Source organism: Apostichopus japonicus, chromosome 11, assembly GCF_037975245.1.
Source record: "Apostichopus japonicus isolate 1M-3 chromosome 11, ASM3797524v1, whole genome shotgun sequence".
In the NCBI taxonomy this organism is placed as follows: Eukaryota; Metazoa; Echinodermata; class Holothuroidea; order Aspidochirotida; family Stichopodidae; genus Apostichopus; species Apostichopus japonicus.
Window position 1 is genome coordinate 25,536,676 of NC_092571.1, and position 20,614 is coordinate 25,557,289.

Below are 20,614 nucleotides of genomic sequence, written 5' to 3' on the forward strand. Positions count from 1 at the left end.
TTCGCGAAATCCATAATAACGAGAAAGTTTAATGCAGTAGTAATAATATCAAATTTGGGCACAAGCAAAAATACTTGCTGCTCTATTGAAACGTCTCTGTCTGCATAACCTACCTGAAGTGATTTAAAAATATCACACAATGGGTAGGAAGAAAGACAAGTCAGATCTTGGTAAGCGAGGACCCGGTCGAAAGGCGAGAAAGCAACAAGATCCTCAATTTTCTGCAAAGCTGTTAGGCACAGGTTAGTGTTAGTTAACAGACCAAAATAGCCAAACCTAACTAGCCTAAGCCTAAACTAAAGATGGGATATTACACACTACAGTTAACAACTAACATGTTATTTCTTTCTTTGTCAATGTTTTCCACAATCAAATTTTACAAAGACTGAAAGAAACTTCCTTTTGCACAAGTTATGTATGTATGGTGCTCTAGAGTGTGATGTGACATGACACAATTTTTTCGTATATATTTCCACATGGCAATATTTAGGCCAGCCTCTAGCTATTTCCACAGGGGGTCAGGGTTGCTATAACTCATGTGCTTGGAGCCTGGGGAAATGTAGAATAAAGAAGTGTAATTGTGTATGTTCATTTCAAATTACCACTTATAGGTCTACAGACACCTATGAACAACATTGTCCTAACTCTCTTATAGGCATTAGAAATCATGATAATAGCTACATTACAACATCCATTAAAATCCATCAAACTTCAAAGATTGACCTGTTGGCAAGTCTTTTTTTAAGTCTAATTGTCCCTGGCTTGTTTCAGCTTCAACTGGGTGTGGCCTCCTTTTCATGGAGTAGCATCATGGGTCCACTTATGACACACCTACAGTAAAAGCTTTGAAGTGACATATTTTACTCATCATTGAATAATTTTCTCTAGATCATACATATCTAGCTAAGTACAATGTGTTTAACAACATGCGCAGTTCTACATTTGCATATTTTAAACAAAAGTTTGAAGAAATTCCAGGCAATTTCCATAGCTGTATTTTCACAAATAATCGCACCCCTGCCGGTACCTATTATGGCACAGTCTTCATAAAGTGAGCAAGAAATTATTTGGAATTTACTTTGATGAACCTAAATTTTGAGTAAAAATAGGATCCTGTATTTTAATGTTTATATTAATTTGGTGAAATTTCTTCATTCCTCAAAATGGACACAAACAGACAATAGTCCAGCTGACAGTAAGCTAGCACACAAGAACTTTTCTTCATAGCGATGATGTGGACATACAGTACTATACTGTATAGCCTTCAAATTTTATTCATTCATTGTTTGCCTTCACATTTGTGAGAGACAATAAACACTTTAAGAGACTTGCTAACACTCTTCAAGGTTGGTTTCCTTTTGATTGGTATCATATGGTAAAATCATAACATTTCTGAAAGCGCCTCATACAGTTGGTACAGCGTCATAAAAGGTCCCTCAAATTTATTGCAGCCTACATGTAACCTCAACAGCTGGCACTCTGAAGCCTGAATTTGTTCTCATTGTACTTTTCGATGGTAACCACCTTCTTTCCTTTTTCTCAGACCTTTTGTATGCTAGATGAATCAATTGTAACTATTGCTAAAAATTGTAACCTAAAGTTTGAAGTCTGTATACATACAGTATATAAACTATCTATATCTCGTTTTCCTTACAGATGATACAGATAAGAAAGTAGGCCACAGGGCAAGACTGAGGTAAGTCTCCCAAGTTGACTGGTTCTCTTTTCCTGACAAATACTGTAGTGTGGTTCTGCATTAGGGTTCATGTGCAGCAACTTGAATATATTTATTGCAACTGCCCTGTCTTTTAAGTTGAACTGATTGCAAGGATACTGTACATAAAACATTGCTGTGTTCTTTAGACTTGTCTAAAATCTCAGTGTCTCCAGTATGGAAATAAGGTGTAAAAACAATTCAAACATTGCTGTGTTTTTTAGACTCTTTCTTAAATCTCAGGGTCTCTAGTATGGAAAAATATAGTATGTTAAACAGCAAACTATTTTCCTGCAAGCATTACATGTGCTGTACAAAAATTTGCAGGGTTATTCCACATAATTTTGAATTTAAATTTGAATTCGAAACGACCTTACCTGTTCGCATCCATCTACGATGTGCTTTGGTGTATATGTGTTGGATCATGTATTGAATTGGTCATTTGTTCCTCAATATTGGTTATAATTCCAGATAATAATGATTATTATTGGACAATTCTCTCCATTTTCTCTGTCCAGAGCGGCAAAACGTAAATCCAAGAAGGAGGCCAGACAACAAGACAAGGAAACAAAGGCTCTCAAGAAGAATTTACCGGTTGTTGCAGCAGAGAGCAAAGATGACGAACTGTTAGATGATAATTCAAGCAACGACAGCGGATTGGAGGATGTTGAATTGGAAGGTAAACAAAGACGGTTCAGTCTCAAAATTCTCACTCTGTAGATGCTTTGTTTTTTATCCAATTTTGCTTACAATTCTACTCTTTGTGGGTGTGAAGGGGTTGAGATGGAGGATGGTTTAGTATTTTTTACTGAAGCCACTTTGGTTAGATTCAGTGTGTGCTATATAGAGAGGCCTGATGTTTATATTTGATATTTTATAGTCGAGCTAATTAAATGTAGTTGTGAGCCATTTAAAGGTTACAACCTTTCCCAGCAATTTCCACTTTAAATTAATAAACATTTTAAAGACAGAAATCCTGATTTGATTCATGAAGACAGTATCAAAGAAAGACTGCACATATTTTGTATTCCAGTAGCAAAAGTTTTACAACATGAGTGGACAAAAAGTTCAGAAGATAGATTTAACATTACAGTAAAAAAGATTAATAGTTATGATGAATTTCTGATTTTTCTCATGTACCAAAGTCTACAAATTTCTCAATTTCTGTTGTTTGATTGCTCTGGCTTAAACATGATTAACAGAAATCTTGAATGACAGAAATCTCCATGGCTAATGCGACTGTGAGGTTTAAATGTTCTGGTGTGAGGTGTTCTGACTCGACTTTGTGCCAAGCTGTTTGTCTGTGGAGGCTGTTCTTTGATACCTTGTCGACCCTTCAAAACTTGACTGGCCAAAATACTGCATACTTTTGTTTCCTCTACGGAGCAGTTCTTTTGTTTGAACATATCTACCTCGAAGGTCTTTTTATATGTTTCTGATTTTGCAGCGGCAAAAGGTGCTGCAAGGGGCTTCACTGACGAAAACAAAGGGTGGTTACAACCATTGGACAAAAAAACACTGGACCTCCTCAGCTCAGACGATGATGATGATGATGATGGTGATTCCGAAGATGAAGATATGGTAAGAGATCAGAATATTTCAAACGAGAAAACCTCAATTTTCTCGGGATTGAAACCAGAAGGTCTCATGAGACGTTGATACCTTAGTTACTGTAGCGGTCCTAAGCGCTGTGATGCAATGGTAGTAGCATCTGCAGTTGTTTGACCAAAAAAAGCTGGAAATAATTCAAACAATCCTAGTGAATTCCATCGCAAAGGTATAGTGCTGCATAGCCATTAATACTTGACAGACCTGTAGTACAAAACAGACCAAGTATTGTGATAGATTTATAGACAGGGTGTTAGAATCTTACAACTGTATCTGTTGATTTCACAGTAATTAAGCAAATTTGTAACAATCCTAATAAGCTTATTGTTACAGTACTGCTTAATGGTACAACACTACCGGCTGCAGGATCTACACCCTGAGTAGGATGTATCCGTAGAAAGTTATCTTCTTATATATAGAGGATTTATATGCGAAGGAAGGTACTCCCTTTGTTTGAGTAAATGCATTATCTTCTCGAATATATCCTTATAGTTCAGCCTAATTGTGGTAATAAGGTGGTTTGCAGGACCAGATGCATGCATATTCAATAGTTATTGGAATTCAACTAAAACATAAAAAGGATCATAACCATCTCATTATGTTTATTCATGGTGGGATTTGAATACCCTGCATTACAGTAGGTCCATAATAATTTTCTGTTTCATGTCAGGAATGGAATCCAAACATGCATCTCTTCTTTCGGAAGCTGTCGGCTCAATCTGAATGCAATCCAACGATTAAAGTTATAGCAAGTTTCTTTGCATTTTATGAAGCCTGATTTGGCCTAGAAGTTCACAATTTTGGCCACTTGCTAGCAAAAGTTGCCAGTGCTTAAAATATCCACAGGCATAAAATCAAGTTCTTACTGCCATCTTTTCGCTGAATTACAACACACATCCATTACTGTACAGGGCTTCTGAGAGAAGTCCCGTAATAATTGTTGATAATAAGCCGTAGGTCTGTACGATAGTGATGATTGTTATCAGACCCATCATGTGCTTGTGTTCTTAATATAATTTACTAGCAGAAAATAGCCAGTGCTTTTTTTGTGGTTACTGGCAGACGGCAAACTCCACTGGCATTTAGCAAGTAAAGAAACCAGCATTTGGAGACAGTCTACCAGATAGTGATTTGGAATGTACTGTAACCATAATTCAAACACTTGATAATTAAAAGTCTCTTGCATTGTCTGTGCAGCCAGCCGATGACTTTGGAGCAGGCGTTGGGATGGACTCGGAGGATGACAGCGATGACGATGATGATGAGGAGGAGGAAGAGGAGGGACAAGACGGAGATGATGACCTTCTACCAATCGAGAAAGCTTCAAAAAAGTTGCGGAAGAAACACGAAATACAAAAGTAGGTGTCCTTTACGAGAGATCTTCTGACAGGACTTTTTACCAAGGATTAAGATTTATCGATATTCCTGTTGGTGGGAGAGGGGGGGGGGGGGATATGTGCTATACAGTATATTGCATCAGTTATAATGGTCTTGATAACATTATTTTTGTGGGGGATTGGTGGGAGGGGTGGGGGAACCCGTTTTAGTCGACAACCACTAGCTTCACTGCAGTTTACTCATCGTTTGGGGGATTCCTATATCAAGCTATGTATTTTTTTTATCCTACCTTTTAGGAAACTGGCCGAAGACGAGCTCATGACAAATATCGCACAAATTGAGAAGTTTCAACTTCCGAGCGGACAAGAAATTGAATTGGAAGATATCCTTGTTTGCTTCTCTCGATAGTAAGAGATATTAATGTGCGGGATTGCTTGTTTGATTGCGTGATGACTTCAAACAGATGGTGGAGTTGGCAGTACAGACACACTCAAGTGCAAACTGTATCGTTAGTGTATATGTATTGGTCGATAGTATCAAATTTTTAAGTCCTCAATAATTCCTGCTCTAGTTCAATACAAGGACTCAGTTTTTCTTGATAGGCCAACATAGATGATGAAAGCCAAACCTGTTTTTTAAATTTTTTTATTTATTAAAATCCAGTATAAATACATGAAAGTATAAATATGATATGAAAAAACAGTTAAGAGTTATATAGCTTGAAGGAGCATGTACTATATGTACAAATAATAAATCAAAAGTTAATAATAGAATTAAAGTAGGTTTTGTGGCACAACACCCTGCATAAATATGGCAGCCCTATAAACGAAAGAATTTTTAAAACGTGTCATAGCAACAACCTACTTTGCAAATAGATCAAGGCTAAAGTTGTTAATTGACATTCGCCTAAACGACAATTTGAACTACTTTAAATCTATGTTAAAGACTCACTTATTTGTAAATGCTCTTGTTTGATTTTTCTTTCTTTAGCGTTTAGAGGCTTTTGCATTTTGCACTTTATAAATTCCTATTATTATTATTATTATTGCCATAAAGTTTTAAGACTCGTAAGAAGTTGGCATGTCTCTTGTTGGAGTGAGCAGAAATACTTCATGTTAGTGTTTGTACAGAATGTTGTAAATGTGTCCCAAAAGGATATTTGGTGGGAAGTTGAATGTAATCACACTTACTAGTGATACAAGTACAACAGCATGAGTACAAGTAGCATGCCCCCTTTTTATGAGTACACTGGGTACAAAGGCTCAAATTGTGAATACATGCACGTTGTATTCTGGGACTAAATACCTATACTAGATCTCAGAAACAACCCGAACATGAGTACAAATCCATTAGAGTACAGGCAACCCTGCTATAAGTATGCTACATACTACATACCACGTAAGATACAGTATATATGATATACATAGCAACTGTTACCTTGACCTGTGGTGACCTGTGGGAGAGGTCACCGGGGTCGCAGTGCTAAAATTATACCAGTGGCATCTAGGTAGACTAGGAAATGTGCGTTAGTGTTGTAGGAGACAGGTAAGAGAGGAGTGAAGTAAATACTACATACCACGTAAGATACAGTATATATGATATACATAGCAACTGTTACCTTGACAACAATGCACCATCCCAACCTCCAGATCTTACCTTGATCAGTCTCAGGATCAGAGAAGTTATGGGAGTCCTTGGAGATTTTAAAAACAAGAGAGATCCAGAAAGGTAAACCAAAATTGTTTTCATATTTGATATATCTATATTATTATGTTTTTCTGTCTTCTTGGTCTACTTTTATTATCAAAACTATTTCATGTATAATTCTACCAACCGATCCCACCTACGCCCCCTCTCCATACTCCTCGCCTCCCCCCTCGCCCAAATCATCTGAAGGAAGCAGTGATATTATCTTTCATTTGTGTGTTTTGATCAATTATGTGAGTAGTTTCTAAGTTATGAGTGTGTTCAATTCCAACAAAAAGTTGAAAACAGGAAAATGGCTTTTATGCTGAAAGTGGGTTTCCAGGAATTGGGTAATAGAGTCTACTTAAATAGACTTGGTTTCATTGAGGATATGTGTGGTAGGGAAGTTAGCTATTTGTATGATACTCAAATAGATTGTGGTTGATACATAGCAGTCACTTCCTCCAATCATATTTGTGATAAAGAAGTATTCTTTGAATAGAAGTACAGAGAGAGATATGTTATGCATTACAAATGACTTGGGTTAATACATAGAAGGCACTTCCAATTATGTTAGCATTTATGCAGAAATATTCTTTGTACAAAGATGCCTATTGCATGGTATACAAAGGGGTTGTTGTTAAGACATTGCAAGCACTCACAGTTTCATTTGCATTGTAGAATAATTTTGCCTTCCAACTTAAGTGAAGAAGTTAAAACTAAATATGAGGAAGTTTAATCTCAGTTTGTTCCCTCGATCCCAACCACCTTCTTCCTTCATTCAATAATGTAGGGCAAGGATTTCTCTTCAATTAGAATGTTTACTGTAGATTTCAGATTTAGTACCAAGAGGGTTCACCTTAAGCGAGTAAAAAAAGGATGTTAGATTTCTACTCTGCCAAGCAATATATATATTTATATAAGAATAAGGGTGTGAAGAAAATTTCAAAATGAAGGAACATTTTCAGACATTTTTTGCATATTGGAAAAGAGAAGAAGAGATTCACTCTTTCAACAAATCATTTTACGCTAGGTCAAGACAAGAATACGTCGAAGTCTTGAAGGGGGACCTGATGAACTATTACGGATATAACGAATTTATGATTGAAAAACTGATGGAGATTTTCCCTATGGCAGAAGTAAGTATTCAAAGCTTATTTAGATTATTTTTGTGTTTGAAGTGCAGTTATATGGGCTCCATCGTAAACACAATACAAAATACTAACCATTCTATAGACATAAAATAACCTCTCATGGTGCTAATGAAGAGGAGGGGGGGGTTGGACAATTCAATTGATCACAATGTTGTACTTTTCTTGCATAAAATGCATTTAATTGTAAAACAAACTACTTTATGATGACTGCTTGAGATATGAATGTTTAGAAACCGATGCGTGTTGCTTTTCAATCAGAACTTTGGGATCCAGTGTCAAACAGTGTGCGTCATCGTATGTTTGAATTAAAAAATATATGTGACTTAACTATATATGTCTTTTTTATGACTGATTTTAATAGTTGAATGATGTTTTGGAGGCCAACGAAGTCCACAGACCTCTCACGATACGAACCAATACCTTAAAGACGAGAAGGAGAGATCTTGCCCAGGTATGGTGCTAGGGACTTGTCAGAGATGAAGTGTCATTTTATGATATATAAATATAACAGTCCATATACTATAGCTTCACACTCTTAAGTATCCTTGATACAGCATAAGGAGGTGATCCATGGAGTCGGTGGTGATGGGGCAGGCTGAGGGGAGGGTGGGATATGATTCTGGAATAAAATGGTTCCCATCCCAATCTAAAGTTTATCAACCCACCTTAACATTTAATGCTGCTTATGTTCCTGTTTCAATTCACTCTTGATAAGCCTCTTCCAGACGAGAACATTTTTCTGTGTTTCCATCACAAAATGATTTTATAACCTAACTCCCAAAAATTGACATGGTTTAAATGATGATGAACCATATTCTAGATAAACAATTTGTGAGTATTAGTTAAGCCAATTCTGACATTTTCAGCATTTTGCTATCACAGCGGACTTGTAGTAAGTCATTACTCTTATTCTAGCATAGTTACCTTTACTCGTTGTGGATCGTTGTACTCAGGTCATTATTAGAATCTATTGTAGGTACTAGTGCAAAATGAAGCACTGGGACTTACATTTAGAGTCTCGTATACATGTACTCATGCAAAGGGGACTTCTACTTGTACTCACACTCATGCTGTTGTACTCATACTCATGTTGTTGTACTTGTACTGCAAGTCTGGTTGACACCGTATGGTTAACTCTGTTGAATAAATGATATGAACGGGAAGGCTATTTGTTTTTCCACTCATACTGTTGTACTCATACTCATACTATTGTACTCATACTCATGCCGTTGTACTCATACTGCAGGCGTGGTTGATAACGTATGGTTAACTCTGTTGAATAAATGATATGAAGGGGAAGGCTATTTGTTCTTCCACTCATACTGTTGTACTCATACTCATGCTGTTGTACTCATACTCATGCTGTTGTACTCATGCTGTTGTACTTGTTTTACCAGTCTGCTATCATCTATCAGTAATAAGTAGATTTCTTTTTCACTTTAGTTCTGATTTTGTGAATGTTCCACTCTCTCCCTATTTTCAGGCTCTGATTAATCGAGGAGTGAATCTTGATCCAGTCGGCAAATGGTCAAAAGTGGGGCTCGTCATCTTTGAGTCATCGGTTCCAATCGGTAAGCCAAAATATTGATGAGGATGCATTTGAATTTGAAAGAAGCTTACGACTAAAGTGCTTAATACCATCTAGGTATTTGATGCAAGTGCATGTTAGATGCAAGTGCATTTTAGACGTCTCCTGTTCCAGTGGATTGTGCAGGATTTGAAAGATGGCAGTGCGGAATTCTAAATCATCCCGCTTTATGCATGCCACTGTTCGATTTGTCGTGCTGTTAAATATCTCTAAGAAAACTGGTCAGCAGTTCTCATAGGTATTCGGGCTGCAGGGAGTAGTTTAATATTGGGAAAGCAGTTTTGGAGGATCAAGAATTTGTTTATTGTCACCGAAATACTGAAAGATTCTGTGTAAAGATACTGCTAAGATAACTGGTGTCCTTTTTGCAGTTTTGATAGTTTCCACAGCATTTTGCTCTATTAAAAGGTCAATAGGGAAAAAAAGCAGTGAAATCTACAGTGATCAATGTGCCATGTGTTGGTTTCTTAATGTCAGTAAGTAATTAACTTTAGGTTCATAAATGTTTTTGAGATGGGAGGGGAAGGGGGGGAGGAAGGGTGGAGTGTTGCTTAAATCACAAGGATACACTTCAGTAGTAATTTTAAATACAACAACTTAGAACACATCTTACTTCTCTATTTTGAATGGCCCCATATCTAACAAAATTAATTTTTTCAACCAGTCATCCTTTAAGTAAGCACTACATATTTGCCTCTTTCATCAGGTGCAACTCCAGAGTACTTGGCTGGCCATTACGTCCTCCAGGGGGCATCCAGTTTCCTCCCAGTCATGGCACTCGCCCCTCAAGAGCATGAGAGTGTCCTGGACATGTGTTCTGCACCAGGAGGAAAAACAACATATATTTGTGAGAGCAAAAAAATTAAAGACTACCTATCAGAGTATTTGATAAATATAAGTAATGTAAAATTTAGGATTATCCAAATATCAGTAAATTTCATCCAGGATTATCCAAATCTGATCCACCATTCATTATTTGATACTATTCAGTTTTAGTGTGAAGCTGCTTCAGCCTCTTGTAGCCTTCATCTACTTCTAATATTGTGCACCTTGTGAATCATGTTCAAAGGAATAAATGTCTACTAACCAAACGGAATAAATGTCTACTCAACATACAGCTTACTAACAGATCCTGGGGGGGGGGGGGGGCGCTGTTTTGCTTCTGCTGCCCTACCTCTTGGAAAAAGTTACCTGAATCCATCAAGCACTCTCCTTCATTTGTGTCTTTTAAGTATCTCCTGAAAATTCATTTGTTTCTAGAACTCAAATGAATTCTCAATGACTTTCTTTGTGTCATAGTTCAAGTTTCTTATCATAGTGCAAATTTCTTATCATACCTCAAGTTTCTTATCATAGTTCAAGTTTCTTATCATCATTCAAGTTTCTTATCATAGGTAAAGTTTCTTATCATAGCTCAAGTTTCTTATCATAGTTCAAGTTTCTTATCATCATTCAAGTTTCTTATCATAGGTAAAGTTTCTTATCATAGCTCAAGTTTCTTGTCATAGTTCAAGTTTGTTATCATAGTTCAAGTTTCTTATCATTATTCAAGTTTCTTATCATAGGTAAAGTTTCTTTTCATAGTTCAAGTTTCTTTTTATAGTTCAAGTTTCTTTCATAGTTCAAGTTTCTTATCATAGTTCAAGGTTCTTTTCATAGTTCAAGGTTCTTTTCATAGTTCAAGGTTCTTTTCATAGTTCAAGTTTTATTTATCTTTAATTTTTTAATTTTTTTTTTTCTTATTTGGCCAGCTGCACTGATGAAGAACACTGGCAGGGTGCTGGCTAATGATGCCAACAAGGACAGGGTGAAGTCTATCGTTGGTAACGCCCACCGGTGCGGTGTCACAAATATTGTGGTCTCAAATGAAGATGGTAGATCGTTTCCAAAGGTGAGTGACACGACTTGATCTAATCCATTCTAAGAGACAGTATTTGTTTTGCTTGCCAGAAAAGGTTTTACTGGACACCAGCTCAGAAGTGATACTGATATCTTTGATGCTATTCCCGAATCACTGTTCCTAGGTCTCATCACTTTGAACAGCCAAACTTACCCATAAGAGCTTCTAAAGGCCAATGAGTTTACTTTACAAAAAATAATTCACTGTAATAACTTTGGTGTTACTAACACTCTGTTGTCTATTGATGTAACCTCATTGACTGCATTCGTCTCTGACCAGTTTTACCTAAGTGACTGTTTAAGTTTGCATGTCAAGTTGTTTTGAAAAAAGAAGATATTTTTCTATACAAATAACAATTTCTACTTTTAGGTTCAAGGTGGCTTTGACCGTGTCCTCCTAGATGCTCCTTGTACCGGTACTGGGGTCGTCGGTAAGGACGAAAGTGTGAAAACTAACAAGTCAATGGACGATGTGTACAACAGTGCCAAACTCCAGAAGGAGTTACTTTTAGCTGCGATTGACTCGGTAAATGCAAGATCTAAGACCGGAGGATACGTAGTTTACTCTACATGCTCAATCTTGGTAAGTCCATTTCTCAAAAGAAAACACAAGAATAAAAATGGCAGGGGTCGGGGTAAGGGGGAGGAGTGGGGGACGGAAGTGGGGGACGGAAGTGGAATCTATCAAATAGCAATCTGCTATTTCCAATTTCTCAAAGCTTCCTCTTGCATCGAATTTGGTTTTCTTACCAGACGTCAAATTTCAAGGAATGATACAGTCAGGTGTCAAGACCTGTGTAAATAACAAATGACAAAGTTGATTACATTGGTTGTGAAGGACACAAAGCTATCGAGATGAGCTTCAGCAAATTGGTAACATGCTAATTAACTATTTATCTAATTAAGAGTGCTCCAATAGAACAAAAGGATGACCACAAAATCGATTTGCTTTATGTTGTAAAACTGTGATCAATCCAGGTTTTAATTTCATCGAAACGCTACTAGGGAAAAGATACTATTTTCATTTGTAAATATTTTAAAGTCAATGTTATATAGAAAACCAGAAGAGTTTTTCATCTGGATCGCTGTGATGACGTCACTCTGCTGTTGCAAAATATATTTACAAATTTTCTCGAATTTTGCAAAAACAAAAAATTCTTCACCGTACAGTATGATATGAGGATGGGGCTTTGAACTACAGATTCAAAAACAAAATCTATTTCGAGTAGTTTTATAAAGCAGTCAACTTTTCCCCCCAAGATTCAACTATAATTATCTCCTGTTTGTATCCTAAAAGGTCGAAGAAAACGAGTGGGTCGTGGACTACGCCCTGAAGAAACGAAGTGTCAAACTTGTCCCCACAGGGCTAGACTTTGGTACTCCAGGATTCAAGAAGTGAGTCTCTGCTATTTCATAAGCTCTCTGCTGAGTGTCGGACTAGTTTGAAAGTTAGTTGTGCATGTCACCAAATATATTGTATGAGTGAGGGGAGGAGCAAGTAGGGTGGCCCATTTCACAAAACGAATGATTAGGTAAATAGTGATGTATGTACAGGTGTGTGTATGTATGTATGTTGTATATAAAACTAGCCCCTATGGATAATGTGTTCAAGGGTTACAAATAGGGGACTGAGAATATTACTCCCAACATCTTGGTCTGAAATAATCGCTGGGTTACGTGAGTCGGTGGGACCAACCCTGTGCCCAAACTACCCCAAGATTGGAACAGTATGATAATAGAAAAGTTTTCTAAAGTGCAGTAGCAGGTCAAAGTGCAAGAGTAAGATTAGAAACTCTTTCACTTCTCAATAGGGCCTAGTATTTAATAACATGAAGGAGTTTAACCCCTTCCCTCCCCTAGCTGTTCTCGTTCGTCCAACGTTACCTGTTATCTTTCCGTTACTCTCCGCAGTATGGGATCCCGAAGCTTCCATCCGAGTCTGAAGGAGACGAGAAGGTTTTATCCTCATACGCACAATATGGACGGTTTCTTTGTAGCCAAACTAAGGAAGTTCTCTAATGTGATACCAAAAGCAAGTAAGTATCTCGTCTTTTATTCATCTTCTTTTTTTCGTTCTGTTTCTAACTTGCAAGTGCTATCTTTGGGTGGGTGATGTGCAAGTTTACGAGATGGAAGTTTCTCCAGTGTGAAACCCATTCGAGGTCATTCTTGTATGGGAATGAGAGGGCGAGGGCATGTTGTCATGGTGCAGCCATTAAAGTGTCCACCCCGGACGTTTGATTTCCAACTCAAAATCCATCGACTGAGACATTCTCCGGGCATATTCAACCTAGCTTGGATTTTGTTTTTTTGATTCATGATTTCAGAAATTTCACTTGGTTCTGTTCCTTCTATGCTTTCCAAAAAGTTGCCCACCCTCAACAACAATTTACAAAGGACAAATTTGTTAATGTCTCATTTGGGTCTTTACAAAATTTTCATTTAGTTTTGCAAATAAACTACTATTCTTGGAATGCAACAAAAAAGTGAGGTCACATATTGATTATGTTGTTAAATCATGTAGGGAACAGTAATTCAAGAACTCAAACTTGAGTTTATATTTATTCACATTTTTCAAGAATGCAGTGTTTGGAATGAAATGCGAGCACTCTATGTTGTTGATTGGGTCAGGTGTGCTTAAAGAATGTATCACCCTGCCATCATGTCTTTGGAAATTGTGGGTGGAAGCCTTAGCAGTTTGCTTTTTAAAGTTACAACTTTTTTTTGTCAAATCTCTTTTTGTTAATAGCTCCGGAAGATGAAGCTACCGAGGAAAATAACACAGAGGTCCCGAATACGGACAGCACAGGAAAGAGTGATACCAGTCCAGCACCGGAGGGCAAGAAGAGGCAACACCCAGATGGAGATGAGGGTCGGGTCGAAGGAAAAGGAGGGAAGAGGCAGAAAAAGTCAAACAAAGGAGGAGACGTTAAAGAAGCAAAGGATGATAAAAAGACCACCCAAGATGGTGACAATAAGCAGAAAGGGATCAAGAAAAATGAGGGAAAAATGAAGAAGACTGAACCATTACCAGAAGGCCAGAGTTCCCAAGAAGGAACAGGAGGTCAAGCAAGTGAGACCGAGCCAAAATCCGACAAAGCTTCGAAAGGATTCGTGAAGAAGACCAGTCAGGTCAAAGGTCAACGGAAGGCAGATGATGACGACGACAGCGACGACGACGATGAAGGCGGGAAGAAAGGAAAGAAATTCACTCCCGAGAGGAGAAGAAAAATGCAGAAGAAGAAAGGGAGACCGAGACCTAAGAGCTTTGGTGGGAAGAAGTCACCAAAGGGGAAGTTCAGAGGCAAAAGCCCAAAGAAAGCCAAGACACCTTGATGTGGGAGCAAATGGACAATGAAACAAGAACAATGGGAAGAAGGGAACAATGGGAAGAAGGGAACGCCCAATCAGTGTGTGTGTGTGTATAAATCACCACGATGACACTGAGATGGTTAGCAAGGAGTTGTATGCTATACATACTACTGATTACTCTTTGTGATGTAGCCAATGATGTAGCCAATGTCTCTCCCTTCCCCTTCCCCCTCCCCAATCCATCCCTTTGCCCCATGTTTTTCCCTTAAAACTCCCTGATTGTAATGGTTTTAACTGTGGCCCTTTAAATTTTGTATCAATTCAGTGACAAAGTCCAGAACATGTCGAGTAAGAACTCAAAACTTCAAACGGACTTCTCATACCATGCCAGGATCTTCAGGGGTCAAAAAATAAATTTTCTCTGATAAATAAATTTTTGCCAGCCCCACACATGCAATCCCCCCCCCCTCAATTTTTTTATGATTGGTTGTCACTAGATCCCAAGAATGAACATCATATGCACCACTTCTTCATGTTAGACCTGTTAACATGGAGAAAGATGGTACATGAATATAGCAACAGGCCCAGATAAAGGGCAACCAACTTTGTTACTATTCCTCAAGAATACTTGTCCTAGGTATGGCATTCACACCGTCATGTGTGGATGTAATTATGTGTCGTAGTATGGTATACTCATAACATCGTAAGAGCATTAATTTCAGCAACTCGGACAAGCCAAAACTTGTAGCCAGCATGTATGGGATTTATGATTTAACCTTTTTTCTATTTTTCCCTCACCATTAAAAAGATCAGGAGTGCTCTTTACCCCATATTTAATGGTGTCACTTTTTCAGTCCAGGGAAAATCGTTACTATTAATCCATTGTTCAAAATAACATTAAGACCTTAAAACAATCATTGAATCCTCTATTAGTTGTCTTTTTTTGTTTTTGTTGTGTTTTCCTTTTTTTATCAACTTGAGTTAATTCTGACTAATAATGTACTTCTTTGTGAGATTAAGTCCAATCGAGTGGGATGTTTGCAATCTTTCAGGTTAATTTTTGGTTTAGATGATCATAACCTATGCATTCATGATGGCGTATGTTAGTATGTGTGTGTGATTGTGACGCCCAGCTTGTAAATAGGTTATCTCAAGAAGGGAAGGTCAGACGAATTTCATATTTAGTATGTAGATGTACCACATTGAGTACAAGAAGCCTATTGGTTTTGGTGGAGGTCAAAGGTCATTTGGGGTCACCAGGGGTCAAATTGTGAAAACCTTGTAAACACGATATCTCAAGAAGGAAAGGACAGACCAATTTCATATTGATGTGTAGAAGTACCACAGTGATTACAAGAAGCCTATTGTTTTGGTGGAGGTCAAAGGCCATTTGCAGTCACCAGAGGTCAAATTGTGAAAACATGTAAACACCATATCTCATGAAGGAAAGCTGGGACTAATCTCATATTTAGTTCATAGTTGTGACATGTTGAGTTCAAGCCCCTTATTATATTTGGTTGAGATCAGAGGTCATTTGGCATTTACCAGGGGTCAAATTGTGGAAATCTTGTTATACTTGGCATGAATCATATAGAAAAGAAGTTAATTGTTGAAGTAATCGAAACTTCAATGCATTTTTGCATTCTGTTTTGTGTTGTAGCCCTTACAGTGTTCAATGGCACACATCTTGTATGGGTAGGAATCTGAAAGGTAAGGTAGAATGTAGGAAGTTACAGAGATATCATTTCCCTATCAAAGCTCTAATTCTGATGTACAGATGTGAAGTTACTTTAAGAGTAAAAGGAACAACAAATTTTTAAAGAGCATATTTAAGCTTTCGTAAGTGTACATGTGCATTCTGAGATATTTCCATTTTCAATAAAAATTTGATTATTGAAAAGAAAATGTTGCCAAATTATTCTGTGTGAGTTTTCAAACAAATATGAGAGTCAACTATGTTAGGTTTGCCTGCCACAGTTTATCCTGATTGCCACAATGTATGCCACCAATATTCCCATTGTTGTGTTGTCTGCCATCAGCTGTCCTCCAAAGTCCCAGATATCAGTCTAAAAGGCATTGAAGACTAGACCCAAATCACGTGCGGCCATCTGAAAAAGTTAACTTTCCGTTGCTTGCAAGTGACGTTTTGTTTGTGTCGCTACAAAATGCAGACAGTACAGTAATGAAACGTGATACCTTGTTATCTTTAGCTGGACCTGAGATGTCCATCGCTGTATTGCTTGTACTCTGTGCTGTGGGTATTGATTGCAGCTGTATGTACTGACTGTACACTAGTGTCTTAATACTGATGGTAGCAAGCTGTGTGTGTGTATTTTCTGGGATCAATGGTGGTGTCTTAAACTTCTGTTACACCTCATTAGTAACTAGGTCAGATTACCGGCATTAGACGTTTCTTTGTGCGCGAGTCTTCACTCCCTTTAAAACTTAAACTTTCTCATTCTGACCATGCCAGGTTGGTATCCTCTCAAAGTTTGTTGAGATCTATGAAATTTCTACCAAATAAATATTCCCAAAAGTGACCCCTGCTTGTACCCCTAGTCTATAGTACACGCTACCAATTATCACTACTCGTACCCATGATCTATTTAGTACCCACTCATAATTACCCCTGCTTGCACCCCTGATCTATAGTACACACTTCCAAGTACCACTACTTGCACCAATGATCTATAGTACCCACTCACAATTACCCCTGCTTACACCCCTGATCTATAGTACCACTGCTTGCACCAATGATCTGTAGTACCCACTCACAATTACCCCTGCTTGCACCCCTGATCTATAGTACCACTGCTTGCACCAATGATCTATAGTACCCACTCACAATTACCCCTGCTTGCACCCCTGATATACAGTATCCACTCCCAACTTCCCCTGCTTGCACCTCTGATCTATAGCATCCGTTTGTATTACTGATATATAGTACCCGCTCCCAAGTACCTTTAAGTTGCTTCCCGGTTCTAACACATGCTCCCAATTACCCTTGCTTGCACCCATGATCTATGTATAGCACCCACTCCCAATTAGCTCTGCTTGCACCCCTGATCTATGGTACCCACTCCCAATTCTCCTGCTCCCAATACGCCTTCCCCCACCCGCTCCCAATTACCCCTACCTCTACCGGATCCCAATTACCCCTGCCTCTACTTGCTCCTAAACACCTCTTTTACAGTACCAACCAATCCACAAGGTTCAATGACAGCATCTAAAGTGCAAATGTAGTGATTCTAGTTATTTCTCATAATCTGTTTAGTCAAAACATGAAAGACACCCTTCAGCTAGTTGTACATGCTGCCTTCTTTATTAGTATTAACACTCGACGTAAATGAAATGCTTCTAAACTTTAATATTACTGGCTACACTATACCGAAGGAGGTTGAATGTAAAGAGAAGGTACAAAAATACCAGGTAATGATTTCATATAAAAAAAAAATCTGTTAGGCTCAAACAAAATATAATAACTAGCATTATATCTTCAGTTTTGTAAAAAATGAATCAAACCTGATACCCATCGAGAGAGAAAGAAAAAATAACAACAAACAAAAACCCTCATTTTTTTGGTATTTTTTGGTTTGTTTTGTATTCACAAGAATTAATTGACAAATACAGAATTACTCCTAGCTTTTACTGAAAACTTATCTTTTACCTTGTTGCTAAATACTGTAAAAATAAAACATAACTGGAAAATATTTTTGAAATTGCTAACAGTCCATCTGGCCTTTTCAGGGCCGTAGATGATCTTAGGCAACGAAAAGACAGGATCGAACATTTTCTTAAATTTTCTTAAATTTGCTTAAACGTACCTCCTCGAATATAACACCGACTATAATTGACTGACTAAACTGCAACACAATTTTTAATGAGTTACAATGCTCATTTTATCGCTACAATGGAAGGTCATAGTCCCCTCTTAGTTTTACTATCATCTTTCAATACATATTATTTATTATTATTATTTTTTTTTTTGTCAAAAACGAAATGGACAGGTTGATGTCTAGGTAATTCAAATTCAACGGTGGTGTAATACTGTATTATACCAAAACCCCTAGATGATGCTACTCCACAGCTTCCCTAATGCAAAGAAAAGTATGATAAAGTTCTTGGACTACATAGTTTTGAAACAAAGATGGTTATAATATATACATATCGTTAATACCGGCATAAACTTATACAAAGCAACTTAAGTGTAATTATTAAACAAGAATGCCATCAAATGACACGAGCTACCGTTCATCAGCATCACAGTCTGTGTGACCTGTTAGGTCCCTATTCAAAAGAGCATGGATGGTATGTTTCATACTAAATAAACCAGATCTGGCTGCATTTTTTTTTCTTGAATTTTCATTCCCAAAATTCTTCTTAAGTTAATTTTGCAGGAATCACAAGTATCATAAGCCTGTCAGCCAATACACTAACAACATGATTTAAAAGACAACACCCCAAATATCTGCATGGCTCAAAGGAGAAGCCTGTCAGCCAATACCATTAAGAACCAATACAGCTGGATTTAAAACACAATACCCCAAATATCTGCATTTGATTGGCTCAAAGGAGAAGCCTGTCAGCCAATACCCTAAGAACCAATACAGCTGGATTTAAAACGTAATATCCCAAATATCTGCATTTGATTGGCTCAAAGGAGAAGCCTGTCAGCCAATACCCCAAGAACCAATGAAGCACTACTACAAACACCTGTGCCTGTTAGCTTGGTGCTGATATGTAATTGCAAGGTGCAAGTCTCTTGGTGGAAAAAGTATAGAAATTCTGAAATTTTTTCTCCTTTGTGTTTAACAAAGCAACATTGTCTGCAATTTTGTTTTTAAATTTTCATATAAATAAATTCAGCTATGCACACACTGAGTGAAGATTAACACAGATTGACTAAGGCTTTATTGAAGCAGTTTTTGTGCAGTTGTAGGAATAATCAAAATTATAATCTACAAATTCAACAATAATTTAGCTTCAAGGAGACAAATTCCAAAAATCACAATAAAGAATTTCACAGGATTGTTAGTGAGCCATTATTATTATATAGTATAAGACCCTGACACCCCCCCCCCCCCCCTTATAGTTCATTCTCTTCATTAGGAATAGGTTATTCATCTTAGCCACACTAACACTTGTTGGTGTTCAACACCCAAGAGTTTTCAGATAACAAAGTGGAAAAAGGAGTTGTGTAGAGTAAGTCTTTTTTATAAAATAATAAAGATTTCTTGAACAGAGATCATATTACAAATTAACATTTGTATAAAGCAGGGCTTGGGGGGAACAGGAGGGTGGGGCATTTTGTCTGGACTTTCATCTCTTGAGACTGCAGGGGTTGGTGTTGGCCTCTCACCCTTGTTGATCACTGGAATATTGTAGAAGTACTTAATTTCCTAGAAACTATAAGCTGGGTCAAAATCCTCCTAGAAATAAGCCAATACCATCCCTTCCACCTCCCCATTTGAACTATAAAACTTTTAAGTCTTACATTATCGATATAATGAAGCAGATTTGGAAACATTTGTAATACAAATACAGAGTGATTCCGACCTTTGTAAACCTCAAGGCTGGGGGGGGGGGAGGAGGGGGGAGGGATATGAAGATCAATCTCTTGACTTTGTGTACACATAATCAGCACTTTATAATAATATCCTAAGATACTTCAAACTCCACGACACAAACAAAGCCTTTAATATGATAGTTCAGGGAGTAAAAACCCACAAGAAAGAAAACCAAAACTGAAAATGACAGATTTCTTACTTAATACTCTGGCATTCACACCTCTTAAGTTACATCTCTACCCCCCCTCCTCCCCCCCCCCCCACGTTCAAAAACACATCTCATCTGCTAGCTTTATACATATAAGGGAAGGGTGCTGTGTGCCACCGGGATATCTTACAAAATGGGAAAAACTATGAGAACCACATGACATGTCTATAGGCCAAAAACACCTCGACCCTCTCGCAATCTCTAACTGAAAACTTCTCCAATGCTCCTCTTCCTCCTCCTCTATCCTCCTCCTCTTCAAAGCAACTTGCATTTCCTCTTTTTCTGCACCTCTGGGGGCTCCAAAGCGGCCAATATCGCCTCATCGAAGACGTTCTTTAGACCTTTCTGCAATGTCGAGGAAAAGAAAATTTGATTCTGTTACGAATCTCACTTGGACCGCAACTTTTTTTTTGATTGCCGTCCATCAACTTCTCCCAACCCGAAGACAGACCACGAAAAAAAAACAAAGAAAACATCACATGCCTGTTGTTGTCAAGGGCAGAATGTATCCCCTTTGGAATAAAATTAACAATTTGCAGT

At 37.8% G+C, this 20,614-nt stretch overlaps 2 protein-coding genes across 2 annotated transcripts in view; one reads left to right on the forward strand and one right to left on the reverse strand.

The window, feature by feature from the left end:
* On the forward strand, positions 1-18,299 carry LOC139976506 (uncharacterized). Its single transcript, XM_071985333.1, has 16 exons — positions 1-242; positions 1,657-1,696; positions 2,233-2,393; positions 3,162-3,295; positions 4,520-4,680; positions 4,957-5,042; positions 6,295-6,388; positions 7,380-7,485; positions 7,862-7,951; positions 8,984-9,071; positions 9,795-9,935; positions 10,840-10,979; positions 11,358-11,570; positions 12,285-12,382; positions 12,899-13,023; positions 13,737-18,299. The coding sequence occupies exons 1-16, from the start codon at positions 140-142 to the stop codon at positions 14,321-14,323; spliced, it is 2,367 nt and encodes a 788-aa protein (XP_071841434.1). The 5' UTR covers positions 1-139; the 3' UTR covers positions 14,324-18,299.
* The window catches only part of LOC139976508 (cdc42 homolog), an 11,955-nt gene continuing 9,210 nt past the window's right edge, over positions 17,870-20,614 (reverse strand). Inside the window, exon 6 of the mRNA XM_071985335.1 lies at positions 17,870-20,419. Within this exon, the coding sequence (XP_071841436.1) occupies positions 20,330-20,419 (90 nt within the window). The 3' untranslated portion in view covers positions 17,870-20,329. The remainder of the gene's footprint in view (positions 20,420-20,614) is intronic.

Coding starts and splice junctions, on each gene's coding strand:
- LOC139976506 (XM_071985333.1), top strand. CDS start 140: ATGGGTAGGAAGAAAGACAAGTCAGATCTTGGTAAGCGAGGACCCGGT. Junction 3,296..4,519: donor ATTCCGAAGATGAAGATATG/GTAAGAGATCAG, acceptor TTGTCTGTGCAG/CCAGCCGATGACTTTGGAGC. Junction 9,072..9,794: donor TGAGTCATCGGTTCCAATCG/GTAAGCCAAAAT, acceptor CTCTTTCATCAG/GTGCAACTCCAGAGTACTTG.